The following is a 16,044-nucleotide window of genomic DNA, read 5'->3' as shown; positions in this document are numbered from 1 at the left end:
ACATCCGACAACTCTGTTTTGTGTCCTCATTCACTGTGCGGTACGTTCACCGTTCTTCTTCAGGACCTAAAAGCCTAAAGGTGTAGGCCTGGTAACACTCCTCAGCGCCTTGGCGGCAGCGACCCAGGACAGAAACGCTGGACAAGTCGTCATGCCGAATGAGGCCACTTGGTCCGGCAACTTGTACTCTTGTCGATAAACGGCCTGGAAAGGCGGCTACAATACACAACAGACTCTGTCATTAAGTTTAGCTAGCTACAGTGGGAACACTCTCGCACCCATCATCATACAGCAGCAATTACCGACACAGAACTTGTTTGAGTCCTTCGCTTCCATAAAAGAATGTCCTTGAATACGGCCGTACTCGTTTCATGTCCCGCCCACTCCTGTGATCGTGAGGCCCTCTCCATTTTTGAAATCAAAGCCGTAACGCCGCGCTAATTCTCAGAAGCCGCGTGCCTCCCATTATTATGTATAAAAATGCTCATCTGTCATCCTTGAAATGTCCCTAGTGTCCGGCCGAGCCTAGATAGTCTTCTCCTTGGTTCGGCGTCGTGCTATATTCCACACTCGCAGTGCCTTCTCGCAGCGCAGCAGCAGCACCGATGCTGTTCCGGGAGATACTATCCTGGGCGCGGTGGTGACTGACATAACTTGCTTTTGCGCCAGATGCCTGTCTGGGTCTATCTTCGTCGACATCGGCGATGTTTCCAGTACTGTCGAAGCCTTCAAAAAGGTTGGACGCATGCTGTCGAGCAAGCTGTTGTCGATGACTGACGCTGACTTCCTGGCTCGATGCCCTTCTCGAGCTTCGCCTGGGCACGGATGGCGCCACAGGCTGGAAGGACTGTCTGGAAGACTGGGCAGAGAGTCCAGCTGTACCACCACGGATGCTGGGATCTCGCGAGTGGTTGCCCCAGTTGATATTGTCCACAGCACGGAGCCAGTCCTGACCACCGGCAGACTCTCTAATGTCGTCGATGTTGCCATGTGCAGCACTCCTGCTTGAATTGATTCGCGAGGGCACAGCTGCAGTATTGAGTGCGCCTCCCTGGGTATCCTGGGCTGCGGTGAACCGAGAAGCAGTGCTGTTGAAGCGTGAGGGCAGGTCGATGCTAGGACTCGTCTCGATTGGAGCCAGAATGGGAGCTGGTCTGTCTGAGTACCTGGCACGCGGCGGTCCTCGATCCTGCTGCCCAAATTGAGATGAGTCTCGGCTCGCAACAGACGCATCGCTCAATCTACGTGGCGGTGTTGGCGCGACGCCGATAGCATCTGCATGCTCGAAGGTGATAGGCTCGAGAACAGGCATCCCCAATGCATCGCTATCTGGACGAACGCGACTCCTGGTAGTCAAAGCACTGTCTCGCACGCCGGGAAATTGAAAGTCAAAGCTATCGTCGCCTCGCTTGGGGGATGTCTCCAAGTCCGTCAAATCTGCCGGGCCCGTGGCAGTGCCTGTGACGATTGCAGGGCTAGCAGGGCTTGCAGAACGGTCTAGCGTGCCATCAACAGAACGTGCAGCACCTGCAACAGCTTGAGACGGCGATCCAGGAGTATCGGGCATGTCCTGGTAAGGCTCATCGGAATGCATTGGCGGGCTCGTGGTCATCTCGACGCCTTCTTCTTTTGCCATATCTGGCGGCATCCTGGCTGATCGGACCACCTCGAAACCTTTGCCTTGGTCCTTCGTCTTGCCGCCTTTGACGCCAAAAAGCAGCTTGTGGAACCAGCTTTGCGCAGTCGAGGCTGGTCCAGTAGGATCTGCGGGTCCAGTTTTCAGCTTTCTGGTAGCTTGCTCGTTGAGTGCCGGCCCTCTATAGTACTGGTCAACCTCGCGGACCGCATAGTCGGTCCTGTTGGCCGGTTCGTATTTTCCACCTTCATCATTAGAGCCTGCTCGAGTGCGCAGGTATGCGGGAGCTGGAGAGCCAAATGTATTGCTGTCGTAACTAGCGTCGCGAACGTGGCCTCCAGGACCTGCGGGTGCGTCCTGGTAGGGAAAGTCGCTCTTACTTCTGGTCTTCGCAGCTGCTCCCCCGAGAGTCTCGATAGTAGCCTTCCGCGGCCGCGGTGGGCGGTAGTACCCATCGCCATCAGGTCTCGGGGCGTTTGAGGACACTCGACCGTGCGAGACAGTCTGTCCTAGCTGGTTGGCATTTTCCAGATCCGGGTCCGGCGAACTGACACCCTCTCCCTGGCTGAAGTTCTCGAAGCCACTCATCCGGTTCAGGAGCTGCTGGCTGCTAGCCGAGATGGACCTGCTCCGTGTGCCGTACCCGGCCTGATTGGTGGTCAGCATTGCAGCACTACTCATGCTGGTCCGATCAGCCGGTTCGCGCTTTCTGTCGGGCCGCTTCTTCAAGGTGCGCCAATTGAGGATACTTCCTCGAACAGCTCCGTTGGTCTTGTCATCTCCAGCACCCATGGCACGTGCAACTACCTCAATAAGCGTCTGCATGGAGTTCATGAAGAAGCCGAAAAGAAGTACGCAGGCATGCAAGAGTAAAATGATATATCCGATCCAGCCTTTGGGGGCCTCGGTCACACCTAGACTAGGTGCAAAGGCAATCATGAGGACGACAGTGATCAGTCTGACGCTGGCGAAGAACGTGTGATAAGCATTCATGCTTGTTTGTCCTTGGAAAGGTCGGAAGCCGTTGAGCGTCAGAATCAGTATGACTTCGCAGATGGCCAACACAATGATCTGAGCAATACCCGAGGGTTGAATGGCACCAATGGCAACTCCACGCATGAATGTGATGAACACCGGGACCAAGGCGAACGGTGCTGCACTGTCGCTGTATGTGTTGTACAACGGCCCGTAGAGCAGAACAGTTGTCATTTCGTCAAACAACAGCGTCCTGGGTTTCGTGGTGAAGATGACTCGCAAGATCCAGCCAGCCCATACGACCATGATGACGAGAAGAATCGTTGCGGAGATCACCACACTCGCTGGCGAGGCCGGGGCGATGACCAGCTGGAACAAGCTCAGCGCCACAATCGGGAGGATGAAGTAATTGAAGAGCAGCCTGATGATGTTTCCGAGGGTGAACGGCAAATTCTTCTGGCGGAGGTCCTCCTCTGTGGTGTGCATCGCTTGGTGGATCAGCCACCGGCCGAGGAATCCTAATTGGCAAAGTGCAATGACGACTGCCGCAATCACCAACAGCCAAATGACCGTTCCTGCCCAGATGTCTGAATCGTCTTGCATTCCAACCAGCTGGCTCATCCTCGTCAAGCCATAGGTAGCATTCGTTCTGTACAATCCATCCACCAAGCTTTGCGTGCCGCCACCGTTGACGAAGCTTTGGTTGAACATAAGAGTGGACCATGCAGACTGGCTGACAGCGGGCCGGAAGAAGCCAGGATATTGCAGTGTCAAGCTGCCCGTGAGCACGATGAATTGGATGTATTGCAAACAGTCGCCAAAACCCGGCGTCACCAGTCGCAGCAGATCTTCGTCTCTGCCATAGTTGCTGCTCCACTTGAAGATGTCCGAACTGCCCCATGGAGACCAAATCGCAGCCGCGAGCGTCGCCAGGCCCTTGACGATCAATATAGAGAGAGGAAGCCATCTGAGCATTCCCCTTACACTGTCGCCTAGGTCGGGAGTGATTTGCACGCTTACGCAAGCGATATTGAAGGCTCCACGGTCACCACTAAGGACGTGGACAGTTGTAGAGATTGTGCTGAAGGCATACGAGCTGCCAAAGGGCTGATTGACAGTGAATGCGGGAAGAGATTCCCGGTCATATCGACTAGCGTTGAAGACTGGTCCCAGTGGACAGCTACCAGTCCCATTGACCAGCGTCGGGCAGAACCTCTCGCCAGCGTTGTCGTGCGCCGTGAATGTCAACACATCATAGTCGGCCGTCAGAGTGGAGAATTTGTTGTCATTGCCAATGTCTGCGATCTTGCCAAAGGTCTCATTTGGGTTTGTCCACACAGGATCAGAAGCCGGCGGGTATGGGTCCAAGAACTGTTGCCCTGAGACATTGCCATATATTGTCAAGTTTAGACTCCTCCTCGATTGCTCGGTGGAAAGGAAGCTCGCGTCGACGAAGTAGGGCGTGAACTGGAGGAGTTTCGGATTGGAGTTGAGGGTGCTGTCGCTCAGACAGTTCTCGAAGCTGATGAATGCGCCGTGGGCGGTCGGGAGATGTGATAGGGATAGTAGGAGCAGGCAGCACGACAGCGTCGACCAGACGCTGTGCGGGAGCGTCCTCATTGTTGCCGTGCGGTCATCGGGTGTCGTGACGGTGCATCCGCATTGGCGCCTGGAGCGAGGGTGGTTCGATGGCGAGGCGGCGGTCGATGGTCGTCGTCCGGCATAGACGTCGACGATGTTTTTCGGTGAGCTGGAACAGGGCAGTCGCTGCTGCTGGCCGCTCATGCCACTCGGGGGAATCGCACAACACTCGTCGTACGCGGAGCGGAAGATGCAGAAAGCAGCCAAGAGACTACCCACGCCGTCGATCACTCCAGATCTCTGGGTAGCCTACTAGACGCGTAGCGAGTGGGACTATCGATGTATGCTAGGATGAACACGCGCACCAAGTGGCGAATAGTAGGTGAATATGGACAAGAGAAGTGAATCGCACACGACAGCAGCAAGAATGATGGAAACGTTCAGAGCAGTGTTGAGCTAACTGTCAGCAAGGGTCGAACCACCAATTGACCACGCTCCACACGCTGGCTCGGTTGACTCTTGAGGCTCCAGTGGCTCAGCAAAGCCTATAAAAAGGCGAAAGACTTGGCGCGAGATGCATACGTGGCCGCCAAACTTTCACGATTATTCACCATAAACCTGCCATTCTCCTCGTCGTGCATTGATCGTGCGACGACGGGCTGACCCTGTCCTCCCAGAAAGCAGCATCCGTTCCATTGCATGCCCAAGTCCGTTATCGTGTTGTAGCTGTGCTGCGAAACACGAGCTGCTTCGCGCTTGGACGATCTTCCTGCGAATACGACTTTTTGCCTCCCGAAACCGCCGACGTTCCTAGTCCAGGCTCTGGCTCTGCCGAGCTGCCGACAGCAGCATGCCCCTCGCCAGACGCGAGACATATTTCCGTCGTTGTGCTTTGGATGTGATCTTTTTGTCTGTAGAGCCAGCTCTGAGACATGTAGATAGACTCGCTGCTTCGGTGACAACATGCAGAACCCACGACTTCTCCATGGACGCGATCCATGCTCGTGGGCCACTCCACGTGCTTTCCAAAGAAAGGGAAATCGGGTGTCGGTCCCTTTCACTTGGACCCCACCGAAAGTGATGATGACATAACCACCCAAATCTCACAAGCATAGCTCTTCAAACACGTCCAGACCTTTGCCACTACCATCTCTCTATCAACTACGACCATCATCACGATTGAGAACAAATACCGAATTCTATTCCTCTTCATAGCAGGAATCGCCATGTCGTCCTTCATCCAACGCATCTTCCGGCCCTTCTCAAGCTCCACCATGCACTTTGCCGGCGAGCAGGGTACCGCCGCAGCAATGACCCTCCCCGAAGGCGCACAGAAAGCCACCATCGCCGCGGGATGTTTCTGGGGCGTTGAGCACATGTATCGCAAAGACTTTGGTGACAAAGGGTTACTGGATGCTAGAGTCGGATACATTGGAGGCGACACGCAAAACCCCAGCTACAGAGCTGTGTGCAGCGGACGAACAGGACGTAAGTAGACATAGCCTCAGACCACACGAATCCTATGCATACTAACATCACTATTCAGACGCCGAAGCCTGCCAAATCGTCTTCGATCCCACAAAAGTCACCTACCAAACCCTCCTCGAATACTTCTACAAAATGCACGACCCGACGACCGCCAACCGACAAGGTCCAGACACCGGCTCACAATACCGTTCGGGAATATTCTACCACTCGGACGAGCAGAAAGAGATTGCAGAGAAAGTTACAAAAGCCGCAAGCGAGCAATGGTGGAAAGGGAAGATTGTGACGGAAATTTTGCCGGCTGGAGAATGGTGGGATGCAGAGAAATACCACCAGATGTATTTGCATCATAACCCGAGCGGGTATGAGTGTCCTAGTCACTTTTTGAGGAAGCTTCCAGATTTGCAGTATTGAACCGAAGGGGAGAAAGCTGGGAAGCAAGGATGGATGCAGAGGGCCAGATACAAAGGATATGGGCTTTACAATGGTATAAGAGGACACAGATTCTGAGACCGTAGGCAGATGAAGTTGAGACAGCTGTAAGAATTAAGGTGTTACCTGGGTCGCGTGATCCCAAGTCTCGGATTCACCTTAGGACATGCAATTACATATTCCTGAATGAGTCTTCGAAAGTGCTGATCTAAACACATGTACACATTGTGCACAAATTCAATTGTCATTGCAACTGACCGCTACACATGCTTCCTCTACAGGGTATCTCCATCTGCGCCCAATATGCACAAACTCATTGTGCAGAAAATACTGTACATACAACTCTCTCCCTGTATCCATTTTGTAATGCTGTTTCTTTTTCTCAAATGTGACAATCATTTTCGCAAGTCATAACGGTCGTCATCGGTAAGATACCGCAGGCATCTTCCTTCTCATCTTCTCTCACACAAGATCATATTCCTACATCATCACACACTTTTCTCCTCGCCTAGTGGGATTCATCGTCAAGAGGCTTTTGACCTCTCCATGTTGTTCGGGATACTCCCACCCTTTGCCGCTATCCCGACTGGGATGAAGGGGTTCGGATTTCTTCGACTTGCGGCAGAAACCCAGTTTCTTTGCCTTGTCTGTCGATGCAAATGCACTTTTTGCGCTAGAACTGCGGTTACGCACGTGCCCGTGTCCATTGCTGTTGCGTATTGTCCCGTGGCTACTCTTAGGTAATGTAGACGGCGCGGGTGGATGCCAGCCCGTGATAGGATGCCCTTCGGATCCTGCTTTGGTGGAGGGCTGTCGCAGGGGCACATGATCCGGGGGCTGAACGGGTGGAAACAAGGACGCCGAAGCGTTCGCATTCGCTGCAGCCGCATTTCGGAACGCGTGCATGTGTGGCGGCATTCTCTGATCTGGCACCGGAGGCATGGGCTCAAAGGGTCTCTCTGGCATGGTGGCCACAGTGGCACCGCTGGGCTGAGTGCGATGCACGGAATGGCCTGGAGGATGGATCAACGAGGTGGAGTTGCGGTACCCGTTCGGGACCCTGCCGAACATGCTTCGCTGGGAGTCGACGGGTGATATTATATCTTCGTCTTCGAGATGACCTGTCGTTGATGTCGCAGGGCGAGTGACAGGCACGGCAGTCTGCCATTCTCCCACCATTGCGGGAGCAGGAACATGACCCACGGGCGAGACTGCGTTGCTATACGCCCGCTGCAGACTTCTCGGCATCGATGCAAACGAACCATAGGCGCTCACTGCGCTGAGCGGCGCAGGACTTTGTGATCTAGAGTCAAAAGTGCCAGAGGAAGAATACGTCCCGGTGCCGCGCGCCAATTGCTCCAGTCGAGTTTGCTGTCGATTGTCTAGTCGTGCTAAGCTGCTGGGGATCGAACTCGTGGTAGAATCCACGGGACTCTGCGGGCTGGTAGCATCCATGCCTTGCTGCTCGATCTCGATCCTCCGAATTTCTCTTCTCGTAAGAGTCTGTGCTTGTTCCTCTGTAACATCATGGCTTAGACTAGCATTCCGGAAAGCCGTATCCGAGCTGAAGTTTTCTCCCACATCTGGGGGCGCGGTGCGAGGTGCCTGAGATGAGGCGTTGCTGAGCGCGTTCTGTCCCGCCGTCTCGCCATTGACGTTGGTGATGATGGCGGGTTTGGGGCGATTGAATACTGCAGGAGCATCGAGTCCAGCCATGGCTCGAAAGCGGCTGGGTAGTGGCGCATTTGGTTCCTCCGTGTATTCTGGCAGGGGCAGGAAACCACCGGCCGAGTCGACGCTGACATGTGCTTGATTACGCTCTTCCAGGGCCTGAAATCGATGTCGCTGGGCATTCGATGCCGCTCGCTGCAAAGATGCTTGTGACCGGGGCTGTCCTTGCACGTATGGCGCTTCGAATGCCTCCTCCGCTGCTTCGGCGTTCTCGAGCAGGTCTGGCAGACTCCGTGTGGCTTCCGATTGCATGCTGCCTACTGAGAGCATGCTGTTGCGATTCGGCCTAGCAGCTAAAGCTGGATTTGCTGCGCCTGGATTCCTCGTCGAGCGACTTCCATTCGTTGTCGCCGATCTGCCCAATGCTACTGGCCTTTGGTTCAGGGAGCCACTTCTGCTCTGGTTGACGGTCCTCCTTCGCACAAGGTTTACCTGTTCATTCATGCTCTTCTTCTCTTCGGTGAGCGGTGCCGGAGGACTCTTTCCCAAGGTCAAATTGAAGGTTTGTCCCGGCTGGCCAGAGAATTGAGGATCGAAATCGAAGAGAATGATTCTACCGCCCTCAACCTCCTCAACACTCTCCTCACTAACGCCAGCTTCTATCACGCCGCCAGGGCTTGTCACAATCAAGCGTCCACGAACCTGTCTTTCGTCGTGTGTTGGTGATGGAAGTGAAGCTGAACTGTGCACCCATTTCGCTTCGCTGAATGGGCATCCATAACCCTCGTCGAGCTCATGGTCGATGCTGTGCGCCTCCACCATAGCGACATCATCTCCCGTACCCCGAGGCACAATGTATAATCGTATCGTTCTGTCATTCACAATCATGGCCACGGTGTCCCCGTGCTCGTCAATCGAGGGGCAGCTGTGTATCGCTGCGCCTAGTCCTCCGCATGTCGAAAGGGGTGGCGAAATGACTACTGGGAAGTCAAAGTTGCCGTAATGCATGTCGCTAACGTCCAAAATGCCAAAAGTATCCTCCAGTCCATTCCAAGCAAATAGTTTCTCGTTGCAAGTCTTCCGATTCTCTCGCATAAATGCAGCATGACTGCTGTTACGAATGTTCTCCGGATGTAGTAACTCGGAGCACCAAGCTTCTTTGAGCTCTTCATGTGTGGGAACTCCGTCTGCTCGTGCAGGGAAAACTGGCACCGAGACAGTCACTGTTGACGACACATTGATTCGCGTCGTCGTGCCGAGTAATGTCGAACCATCATCGGAGAACATCATGCGATCCATTTTGACAGAGCGAACGGCTCTGCGATCGGTCGGAAGTGCATTTGAGGCCAGTGAAAAGACCTCGATGCCGCCTTCATATGCTGCCGCCAGTAGGCCTCCGGTTGGTGAAAGTGCAATGCAGTGCGTCGGAAAGTCTAATGAGATCGCCTTCGTCCTGCGCAGCTCATGACCAAGCTCGTAGACGTTGATAGTGTGATCATCTGCTAGGATGGCCAGGGTGTTGCCCTCGTCTGTCAATCCGATATCGATCGGCCTGCGTTTCAAGGCATAGTCCTGGGTGATCCCAACGGGCAAAGCGTTGGTCTGCAGCACATATACCCTGGCACTGTTGTAGACTGCTATTCTTCTACCACCCTGCGAAGTGGAGAAACCAAAAGCCTCTCCAGTGGGAAATCCTGCAGCCGCTGTCGCCGTCTGCGAGAACAGCTTGATCACATGTATCCGCGGCCGGTTGGGCTCGTCGTCCTGGATTGATTGCCAGCTATACCGCACTCGCTCTTTTTGGAATGGTATCTGTGTGGTGTTGTATATTGAGCTTCTCTTGGACAGCCTTCTGTCAGCATGGCTGCTATGCATCGGCTCCTTGGCTATTGAGTTCCGGTTGTTGCTTCGGTCGTTGGTCGTCAGAGCTGAATATGCAGCCCCATTGAGGAATGGAGAGCTCGTAGGTGTCACCCCTTGCTGCAATGCCGGTGAATTGCCAATGTAAGACAACGGGCGGGCAACATCTCTCGACTCTTCAACGTCGCCGTTGCCATCTTCGCTGGCGTCGTGCGACTCTTGCACGGCCTGTGGACCACCGCTGTCCTGTTCCACTCGCTCTTGCTCTGATCTTGAATCACGGATGAGCCTAGACTCGAACTGGAGCTCTTCCCGAACTGGCGACACTTCGGCATGCTGCTGACGCCGTGATCCGCGCGGCGAACGACGGCGTTGCTGAGAATAGCCTTCGTCGATGCTGTACGATTGCAGCAGTTGGCGAGAGTGGTCGTGCTGGCGTTGCGGCGGGAGAGGTGGTGAGGGCGGACCGAGCGATTCGTCGTCATCGTCGTCGTCGTCCTCGTCGATATCGCTCACCTCGGGGTCGGTGGTGTAGGCTCCGCCGTTCAGGATGGCCAGCGTGGGGCTGATGTCCTCCAGTCTTCGCATCACCGCCCCGTCTTCCACCAGCTCGTCGTCCAACTCGGCCAGCCGTGCACCCCGCCCACCTCTCTTGCCATGCTGCTCTTCGGCTGCCAACAACGACAGCGGCCAGTCTGGACGGTCATACAACCCCGTCCCGTCCAGCTCTTGCATGCTGCTCCGTTGCTCGTCAGCATCGATCCGGTCTCGAGTGGAGGTCCAGCGCGCAATGAGAGCTCCTCGCGAACGAGAAGGATGGCCTGCAGAAAAGGTCGACACGGGCATGGTGGTGCAGAGCCCGTGCGAAGGGCGATCCGAAACTGGCCCAATGCATGCAAGATCCTCGCTCGTCGTGCATCCGTGGCTCTGAGGAACAACCAGGCACTGAACCTTAACAACTCATGCTCTAGCAGACGAGCCCAGGAGCGGCGTATGGCATGACCCTCGTCGGCGTGGTCTCGTTCGCCCACGCAGCAGCCTACAGCGTGGATCTTGGGCAGAAATGCAGACGAATGACAGCTTGGCTTAGGGACAAAGTCATGCTGCGACACGAGACGCGGGTCAGACTCGTCGAAGCTGTGGAAGAAATGGCTGCTGCACGAAGGCGTTTTCTCCCGCCGTCCTGCACCACGCAGCGTTCCCAGCAGCCGCGCCCAGCTCGTTGGCAGCAGAAGAGCGGCTGAAATGAGAGCATCAGATCAGCACCGGCTCCTGCTACGCCTCTCCCCGAGGACGTCCGCCACCGTCAGGCGGCGTTCAACGCATGATGAGAACGATCTGCTGAGCTGGTGGATGTGAGCAGACGTGGCGACGGACGAATCACAGCCGAGATGCACGATCCAGGAGCTACCGCAAGTTCGAGCCCGGCCCTGCCACTGGCTCGTATTTCCACCAGCAGCGAATCGATCCATCACATCTGCAGCGACGATACACGAACCATTCTGCAGATCAACGACTGCTGCGAACGGCCTGCCGTTTCTCATACGCCATGTCACAGATCTGCTGCTGCTCATCTATAGCACTTGTGAATTGTGCTATCTTTTACTGAAACCAAGTTCACGCAGCTCGCGCTAGCGACAAAAAGACCCACTCCGGAAGAAAATCCCGAGCCATGCAGGGTTTCGACCATGGTACGGCCCCAAAAATAGGATGTCGTCAACAATTCACGAATCTTGTCCATACCAACCACGCCGACAACCGACCGTCGTGGCTATCTGATCACAACTATCCCGAGTCACAATACCGTACATCGCAACAATTGGCAATAACCACGAAATGAACGCCGGGCGCCGGGCTTTCGAGAAGCGTGGGGTCCAAAAAGGCAAATGCACCTCCGTTGACAACAGTCGCGCAGTTGCTTCAACACCACCAGTATGAAACAATAGCCGTTGCGTTGTTATGATATCAAATGCATCCTCGTTACTCGAACACATGGGGCATTGCAGTGTCGCAAGAGCTTTGCATGTCGCAGATGCTGCCTCGCTTGTGTTGCCTCAGACACCATAGGCGAAGCTCTTCTATCCCGCAAATTGCTGCATGTCAGAATCCCTCCCACTCACGAGGAACATGGTCTTTTCTCGAAGAAGCTTCGAACATCTAAATTTGTGGACCAACAGCATGCTACCGAAGCGGGAATTCAGTATGTAAGAGACGGCCAATCGGCAGGTTTCTCGACGGCATAAGGTGTGAGATATCGTTTGGAGTATGTCAGGATCCTGGTACGGTGCCGCGGTAGCAGAGGACAATGACTCGAGGCAGACGCCATTGGAATTTGGCTAGTGGCGGTCCTCATGGTCTCTAGTAATTGCAGGTCGGTACGTGCGAATACTAGGAAAAGTGATTGGAATTGACTGACATGACCTCGCGAGCAGCATCAATGGATCAGCTCAAGTGTAGAATCGCAAGCGAATTGGCCCAGTCGTAGAACAAAGAGATGATCCCGCAATCACAACATGCTCAACACATGCCAACCTTGCTTTTGCACCTACCATCACGCTACACTGTCACATTGAGCTCGTGTTGGGAAAGTAAGCATCCGCATCACCTAGCAATCCTGTCTATTCCGTCAGCATATCAATCATCACCTCAAAATCCTTAACCGGCGCGCCGGCGTCTCGACCAGCCTCCAGAATACTCAAAGCAGTGCTGCCATTCTTATCCTGGACACTCTTGTCTGCACCGCTCTCGAGCAACATGTCCAACGCAACAGCGCAGTTTGCAGCTGCAGCATGGTGCAAAGCCGTTCGGCCCAAAGTACCACCTTTGGCATCGAGATCAATTTTTTCAGCATCGAGCAGGTATCGTAGCATGCGCTCTTGCTGATCGCTGAGTTTACCTCGCCACTGGTTAGCTGCCATTAGAAGAGGCGTAGTGCCTGAAGCATTCTTTGCGTTCACGTCGGCGCCCTTGTGGATCAGGAGTGCCACGGCTTGAGCTGTACGACGTCTCACGGCCTGATGTAAAGGCGTATCGAGAGTGAAAGGCTGTCGAACATTGGCGTCTACAGTGCATTGCACTTTGGGGTGGAAGATCAATCCGAGGCATTCCTTCTGGTAGTCCTCGAGCGGTACATCGCCTGCTGAGCCTTTGAATAGCTTGTTCAGAGGATATTCGCCTGTCGTGTCGGGAATGTTCAATTCGGCCCCAGCAGCCAGCAGCATCGCCAACAGTTTCTGATACCCGTCGAAGTAACTCTGCTCAAGAGCGATATGTATTGGCGTCTTGCCGCGATATTTCACGTTGACATTGGTGCCAGCTTTGATGAGCGCTCGCACACACTTGTTATGTCGCGCGCTGCGGCCCTCAATGGCGTTGATCAGTGGCTTCGGCCTCGGCTTCAATACTGTTCCACAATTACAGCCTTGATCTAGGAGAAGTCGGACAGGTGCAACACGGCCAGCTTTGGTGTAGCGCTCAAGGTACGAGTACGCTTTATCGTCCCATACTAGCTTGATGCCGCGCAGCTTCTTGGCAGTTGTGTCCGACATGACTGACGTTGCCAAACTATCTGCTGCTTCGGCAGACTGCCAGGCAGTTTCGATGAAGCTGGCCGGGGTGAAGTTGTCATCATCGAAAGACCGTTTTTCCGTACGCCGCTTCGCTTTGTCCTCTTTGTTGAGGCGATTCACATTCTGTGCTGAGAGCTTTTCTGGCCCAGGCTTCTTGGGTTCAGCAACGGGTTTCGACTTCTTCTTTGGCTTGCCCTTGCTGTCATCAATCGCCTTTGTTGGAATGTCCACGACTTGCAATCCTTCTAGTTCTGTGTTTGATAGGCTGTACGGTCGGCGCTCGGTAGGATTTAGTACGAGCTCTGAGCCCAGCGCAGGTTCGGTGTGCCATGGCAACAAATACGGCTCTTTTGGCTTGACTGGAGGCTTTGCGTGCTTTTTTGTTGGCTTGGAAGTTGGATGAGTTGGAGCCTTGAGTAGGCTTAGGACCATTTCCTGATCAAGCGGCATGTCTCCAATTGCAGCATCTGCAATGACAGGTGGATCGATTCGATCTTGCACAGGTAGAGTTCTCTCGACTTGCGACTGATTCTGTTGCTGAGGGCCTTCCTTGTGCAACGTATTCAATTCAAGGACAGGCCCGGTGATTGGAAGTGCGCGCTCTGCACGCCAAAGCTCCACGGTCTGGGTCGAGTTATCCTCTTCCACATATTGATAGCGGATTGTCTTTTCATCCTGGAAACGTACCACGCGCCCTTCGGGCACTTGGGCATGGCTAGGACCATTCGCCCTCGCAAGCGATTGTGAGAAGCAAGGCTCTTCGTCTTCCTCAGCTATCTGGTCAAGCATGGGTGAGTCTATCTGGTTCACCTCCTCTGAGCTATCAGAGCTTGCATCATGCACGATGGGAAACAATTGTCCCGGTGTATATGTTTCTGCTGGTCCGTCAGCCGTCGAAGCTGCATCAGAAGAATCGTCTTCGTGGTCGACAAAAAAGCCGCCATCGTGGAATGCCTGCTTCGTAGGTGACTTGATACTGTCAGGACGATCTGGTTCTTCCACTCGCGATGTTGAATCATAACCTGAATCTGGAACTGACACTTGCGGCTCTGGAGACTGCTGCTCGAGCCAGTCGGTGTATGCACCGGGCATGGGGAAAGGTCGAGGGTCCTCGTTGGGCTGAGGGTCGAAATGCTCCTGAGTCTGACCCAGCCATCTTGTGACCATCTCGGTCTTCCGGTCGTCCATCTGTTCTGGCATCGCCGCAGCAGCACCCACAAGCGCTGTCACTTCGGCCTCTATCGCATCGCGTGAGATCTCAGGCCACTCATGGCCGTCGCCATATCGGTAATGGGGATCCTGGGAGTCCTCGGCACAATCTGGACACGCAAAGCTACGGAAGTACATCGAATCGGCAATAGTCGTAACAAGTGCTCTCGAGCCTAGTCGGGCGTCCTGGTTTGGTTCCAGGAGTGACTTAATCCAAGTGAGCGGCTCATTGTCCCTCCACGCCAGAGACTCGTCGTCGACCCATTCGTGTCGTTGCGTTGTGGCCAGCGTTGCCATCCACTCATGAACAGCGCTTAGATTTCGACATGGCCAGGGATCCGTCCTGGCACGATCCGCCTTTTTCTTGAGATGATCCTTCCATTTGGAGAGAGTGTGGCCCTTCAAAACAGTAAGGATCTCGAGGAACACAATGCCTAAGGACCACATGTCGCTTGCAACATTCCTCGACTGTTTGCTGTCCACCTCGGGCGCCATATAATGAGGAGTTGCAGGGACGCCCCGCGTTTGTGTGGTCCCGCGGTTCGATGCTGTCCAGCCCATTGCGGTTCCAAAGTCTGCTATGTACACTTGGGAATTCTTCACAAGCACGTTCTCGAGTTTAAGATCACGATGTCTGATCTTCTTCTGATGTAGATAGTCGACACCGCTGGCAAGACAGCCGTAGAACTGGCGCAGCGCCATGAGATGTGATTCAGGAAAGGGTCTTTTTGCCAAAAACTGGTGCAGATTACACTCTGCAATAGGCTCCATGAGGAATCCGATGTATTTGTAGTCGCTGTAAGATTGCACAATCTTTGTCAAGTGTCGATGCCGCAGGTTCTTCATCAGCCGAATCTCATCCACCAGGTATTGTTGAACTCTTCTGTTGTCGTCACTGTCTCTGCCTCGCGCCACACGTTTGCGGGCGTAGGGTTTCGCACTAAGGCGTGATATGACAACGTCAACATAGCCAAACCCGCCATGCCCAAGCGCTCGATGAGGAACGATGTGATCTTCGGCGCTGCCGTTGAAGTAAATATGTTCTTCGGAAGAGCTCTCGAGGTGGCGCGCATCGGTGATGACGCTCACTTGGCTGGCAAGGAAGCTGGCTCGCAGAGCAGCATCAGCCAGGAAGACAGGCAGTGTGGAAGCGTCGAAAGGAAGACTGATGTCGTAAATGCTGTTCTTAACAAAGGCGTCCATGTAGGCTAAAGCGTTGATGCCATGCAGCAGAGTATAGAGTCTAGGCCTCAGACTCCATAGATCCGGATAGACTCTGCCGTCCTGGACGTCGAGCATCTGCAGGAACGCCTGAATATGAACGAAGTGTTCCGAAGAGATTCTTCCAACTCGGCCAGTAACATCGGCTGCAGGCAAGGCACAGACCTTTCGCAAGCAGCTTTCAATGCCAGCCCTGCTCTGCATAGTTCCCAAGCCATGCTCGCCGAAGAGGGTTGCTTGCGGTCGCTGTCGCACGCGAAAGGGCACTGGTATCTGGAATGCGCGCGCGAAGCTCTCCATCACTGAGGGAGTAGTTGTTGGATCGCCGTGGGGGCCGGGATATCTACAGTACGGGTCCGAATTCCCTGGACGCCGAGCGCAGCAAGCGAGAGACCACGTCGACTG

The 16,044-nt window shown here is 54.4% G+C and overlaps 4 protein-coding genes across 4 annotated transcripts; 1 reads left to right on the top strand and 3 right to left on the bottom strand.

Moving 5' to 3' along the window:
* Nucleotides 1–508: 508 nt before the first annotated feature.
* On the bottom strand, nt 509–4,231 carry CKM354_000528500 (uncharacterized protein; the record flags this gene model as incomplete). The annotated part of the gene is made up of 1 exon (XM_044800556.1): nt 509–4,231. The coding sequence occupies one exon, from the start codon at nt 4,229–4,231 to the stop codon at nt 509–511; it is 3,723 nt and encodes a 1,240-aa protein (XP_044656491.1).
* A 1,187-nt stretch (nt 4,232–5,418) lies between these two features.
* CKM354_000528400 (peptide-methionine-S-sulfoxide reductase) lies at nt 5,419–6,091 on the top strand (the record flags this gene model as incomplete). The annotated part of the gene is made up of 2 exons (XM_044800555.1): nt 5,419–5,680; nt 5,739–6,091. 2 exons carry the CDS (start codon nt 5,419–5,421, stop codon nt 6,089–6,091), a joined length of 615 nt encoding a protein of 204 aa, XP_044656490.1.
* A 498-nt stretch (nt 6,092–6,589) lies between these two features.
* CKM354_000528300 (uncharacterized protein) lies at nt 6,590–10,486 on the bottom strand (the record flags this gene model as incomplete). Its single annotated transcript, XM_044800554.1, has 1 exon — nt 6,590–10,486. The coding sequence occupies one exon, from the start codon at nt 10,484–10,486 to the stop codon at nt 6,590–6,592; it is 3,897 nt and encodes a 1,298-aa protein (XP_044656489.1).
* Nucleotides 10,487–12,258: 1,772 nt separating this feature from the next.
* On the bottom strand, nt 12,259–15,939 carry CKM354_000528200 (uncharacterized protein; the record flags this gene model as incomplete). The annotated part of the gene is made up of 1 exon (XM_044800553.1): nt 12,259–15,939. The coding sequence occupies one exon, from the start codon at nt 15,937–15,939 to the stop codon at nt 12,259–12,261; it is 3,681 nt and encodes a 1,226-aa protein (XP_044656488.1).
* Between the last annotated feature and the right edge of the window lie 105 nt (nt 15,940–16,044).

This window comes from Cercospora kikuchii (genome assembly GCF_019650295.1).
Source record: "Cercospora kikuchii DNA, contig_00003, whole genome shotgun sequence".
Classification (NCBI taxonomy): Eukaryota; Fungi; Ascomycota; class Dothideomycetes; order Mycosphaerellales; family Mycosphaerellaceae; genus Cercospora; species Cercospora kikuchii.
This window is presented reverse-complemented; position numbering and strand designations above follow the sequence as displayed.